Source organism: Marmota marmota, unplaced genomic scaffold, assembly GCF_001458135.2.
Source record: "Marmota marmota marmota unplaced genomic scaffold, marMar, whole genome shotgun sequence".
NCBI lineage: Eukaryota > Metazoa > Chordata > Mammalia > Rodentia > Sciuridae > Marmota > Marmota marmota.
In genome coordinates this window covers 34521103-34525308 of record NW_025999842.1, presented here as the reverse complement: position 1 = coordinate 34525308, position 4206 = coordinate 34521103, and the positions used below count along the sequence as shown (strand labels likewise).

The 4206-nt window shown below is 36.4% G+C and overlaps 1 protein-coding gene across 3 annotated transcripts in view; it reads right to left on the bottom strand.

Annotated features, from left to right (window-relative positions):
• Positions 1 to 4206, bottom strand: part of Nt5dc1 (5'-nucleotidase domain containing 1) — a 137328-nt gene that overhangs the window by 119460 nt on the left and 13662 nt on the right. For all 3 annotated transcript variants that reach the window (XR_007343362.1, XM_015500409.2, XM_015500418.2), the window contains exons 2-3: positions 1967 to 2058; positions 285 to 356 (exon numbers count right to left, since the gene is read on the bottom strand). Coding sequence is in view for 2 of the 3 variants with exons in the window: in XM_015500409.2 (XP_015355895.1) it covers positions 285 to 356; positions 1967 to 2058 (164 nt within the window). In the remaining variant the exon portion in view is untranslated. The remainder of the gene's footprint in view (positions 1 to 284; positions 357 to 1966; positions 2059 to 4206) is intronic.

Below are 4206 nucleotides of genomic sequence, written 5' to 3'. Positions count from 1 at the left end.
GGGAGGGGGGAGGGTGGAGGATGGGAAAGGCAGCGGAGCACAACAGACACTAGGATGGCAATTTGTAAATCAATGGATGTGTAACTGATGTGATTCTGCAATCTGTGTATGGGGTGAAGGTGGGAGTTCATAACCCACTTGAATCAAAGTGTGGAATATGATATGTCAAGAAATTTGTAATGTTTTGAACAACCCACAATAAAAAATTAAAAAAAAAAAAAGAAAAAAAAAATACTGTATCCTGGAGAAAGTAAGATTTTAATTTCACAACTAAATTTTATTACCTGAGCACAGTGCCATTATCCGCAAGTTTAATGAAGGTCCCATCTTCCAGATCCAATGCCAAACCCTTGCAACTAAGGAAAGTTTGACTGTTAATCAATTCATATATTTAGCTAACTTAAGAAATAATAATCTATATTATTCAAAAGTTACAATGTTACAAAGGGATTCTCTTGCCCAGGCAAATGATATGTTAATCAAACAAAAAATCCAAGAATTAAAAATTAAATATCTATCACAAAAGAGGCATATAAGGAAAACTGTTAAATAGGCAAAGGGCAGTATGTTTAGTTTGTAAAACCTTTAGGTTTTAGAAAAGACAAATCTGACACTCAAAAGAGAGAGAGAAAAAAAATAACCCGAAAATTTTCCTATGCCTGTTAAAATGTGCAAATGTTATTTAAAATACATCTCTCTCTCTCTCTCTCTCTCTCACACACACACACACACACAGAGAGAGATCTGTTTTCTACAAGTTAACTTCTCACTACTTTCTTTAGGATTTGTCTCAATTTAGGTCCCCTCTGGGCAAGCCATATTATTGAAACCAAGTAAAATAAAGTCAGATATGAAGTTTTAAGTTATTTACTATAAAAGCCTTGTGGGATCTGAGGAGAAAAATGAGTATAGATTTATTATTTGAAATAATAAAAGGAGGTATAATTACCTGCAAACACCAAGAGATTACTAAAATCAAAGGCTGCTATAGCAGCATTACTTACATTCTTTCTAATTTCCAAAGCCAATTGTTTCATATGTTAGGATGTTTGTTTTCTTCCTTTAATTTAAGGGATATATCAAAAGACTAACCAAATAACATAGGAATGTATGATATAAGAACATTATACATGCATTTTAGTGTTTTAGTGTTACTATTAATTTCAAACTGAATTATTTATTCATTCATTCACTTCTTCATTTGTTGTTATTTATTTATTTGATACCAGGGGTTTAACCCAGGGGCACTTAACCACTGAGCCATAATCCCTTTTTATTTTTTTGTTTTGAAACAAGGTCTTGCTAAGTTGCTTAGGGCCTTGCTAAGTTGCTGATGTTGGCCTTGAACTTGTGATCCTCCTGACTCCGTCTCCAGAGCCACTGGGATTGCAGGTGTGTGCTACTACTCAACCTCGCAGAACAATTTCAAGTGGCTTATGATTTTTGTTTGTGTCATTAAAATGAGGAAGAAAGATATAGGAGGCTTTGGGAAGCCGAGAATCCTAAACCAGGAATGAAGGGGGGCAATAAAAGGTAGGCAGGTTTGCCCAACCAAATTACCAAAACCAAAAGTTCTAGTGAAGTTACTTAAAACATGATGATTCCTCCTGTTTTACTGTTCTTTTATTTTAAGGATAATAAGTCAAATTCTTTACAAAGATGTAAATTTTAGTTATTAATAAACTTTGAAAATTTTAATTATAACAAACCATATCTGAATTAGTCACCTAAGCTCTTAGTTTCTTTTCAGATCTAATTAAGCAAGTCTAAATGTGTTTAAAGTAGAAAATATTTTAACTCATTAGATGCAAAACTTAGTGTAGAAGGCATTTTGTCTTTTGACTCAATTTCACATTTTGCTTTCTACCTTTATAGAAGAGGAAACAGTAAAATTTTATCAGCAATAATTAAAAACCACAGGGAATGTGCAGACATTAAAAAAGAAGAAGAAAAAGAAAAGACTTACCAGAAATCCCAATCCTCTGGGGTCACAGTAAGCAATTCCTTATCATACCCTTTCTCCTTGACTAGGTACTGAGCAAAGCTATTATAAATGAGCTGCAAATAAGGAAAGGAAAAAGAGAGATTAAACATGAAATTCACTGTTCATTCTAAATTTCACAGATGAAAATTGAATGAAATCACTAATGGGAGTAGGTGGGAGGAACACACCTGTAATTATAAAATTCTGCAGTATAATCCCCCTTCACGAGCAATTTATCAAGCCCTGTGAGCCCCAGGCAGCTATCCTGTCTAAAATTATACCATCAGTATACAATTATAAAACCAAGGATGATTATTAATCTTACTCCCAAATTCTAATGGACCGGAGATCATAATCAAGTCTTGACAAAGTTTTGCAATTTATTTAACACATCACCAAGACAAAAAACATGTTACCCAATCTCATTACATCTGTCCTTTCTTTCCATCCTTGCTGGGAAGACTCCCTCTCAGGGGCCTCTCAGAGTGAAATGCACATAGAAACTAGGCAGATAATTTGAAGGAGGAATTGTGAAGTAATGAGCCTCTACTAGGTACAGGAAATCTCTCTCATTTCTCCATCAAAAGAAAAACAACTGAATAAGAAGAACAAAGTAAGCCTTTGGAAGCAAGCACAATGGTAAATGCTGACTTCTGATGGATCTGATTTCTCAGCAAGTCCTAGATATCTGAGTGAAACACCCATTGTTTGTTTATAGAACTGGCTCAATTTTTAAATGACAGCATATACCAAACAAAAAGTGGACAAAAGGTGAATGATGGTACACATAGGCCCTACCCTCTACCTCAGGAGAGTATTTGCAGGTCTGAATCAGATGTATTTGAACCTGAGGCAGTGGTCTGGGTGTGACTGAGCTGTGTCCAAAAGGAAACAATGAACAATATGGCCCTTCTTCTATAGATGTTAACCCACGGTTGGTTGTGAGAACATGTTATGCACAAGGAGAGAAAAGGTATAGTGCAAATGAGTGGCCTCTTTGTGTTAATGATGCTTACACGAATACCTGGAAGATACAGCAATGAGTTGGGTGAATCAGGAGAGGATGGAGAGCAAGCCAGTGCAGAAACTGAGGGGCCTGCACACAGCTGGAGTTGGGAGTTTGGGTGGAGTATATGTGTTAAGAAATGGGAATAGAGAAAGCAAAGGCTCCAGTCAAATAGGGCTGTTCTCTGTCATAAAGCTAATTAAAATGACTAAACAAGTATTCCAATCCAATGCAAAGTGACCCTAATCCAGGTCAACGGTTAACAGACTCACAACACTTCAACACAATATTGCAGCAGTTCTCAACCCTGGAGGTGACTCAGAACCATAGGGGCTGTTTACTAAAACCACCCAGGATTCCTACAGGGTTGGAAAGGGCATCTAAGAAATTCCTGAAGCCCCTAGAGTACTAAAAACCACTGACTCACATATTTTATGGATATTCACTATATTGTTAAAAATAAATTAAAAATGTATTTTTAGTTAGACATAATTATGAAAGCATGGAATATAATTGCCCTAATTCAGTCCCCAGTACTTCCCCTTTCCTCCCTCTTCACTACTCCCCATTCCCTTCCCTCTACTGATCTTTCTGCTATTTACTTATAGTTGCTTTTTTTTAAATTAGTGCCTTATGGATATACACTATGGTGAGGTTCACTGTGGTATATTAATGTATGTACATAAGAAATTTAGGTTTGATTCATTCTACTGTTCTTCCCTCCCTCTCCCTCAACCTCCTTGTATGTATAAATAAAAAGAACCAATAAAATTTTACACACACATACACTATGAAGTTTTATTCAGCCACAAAGAAGGAAATTATGTCATTTGTAGGAAACTGGGTGGAACTTGAGAGTATCATGTTCAGTGAAATAAGTCAGACTCAGAAAGTCAAGGATTGTATGTTCTTTCTATGTAGAAAGAAAAAAAAAAAAATAAAAAAGGGACCTCATGAAAATAGAAGAGACCAATAGAGTTGAGGAGAGGGATCAAAGAGAGGGAGGAAGTGAGGGAAAGGGGGGATACTGGAAAATGATACTGATCAAATTATATGGTTATACGACGGGAAGATGGCGGCGAGGGGAGTGCATTACCCCCGTGTGCTGCTTCACTGTGTGGGAGTATGACAAGTCAGGACGGCTAAAGGATATCTTGTTAGGAATTTCCAGCAATAGTGGGGTGCTCCGGAACCTGGAGGAAGGATTTCCATCGCA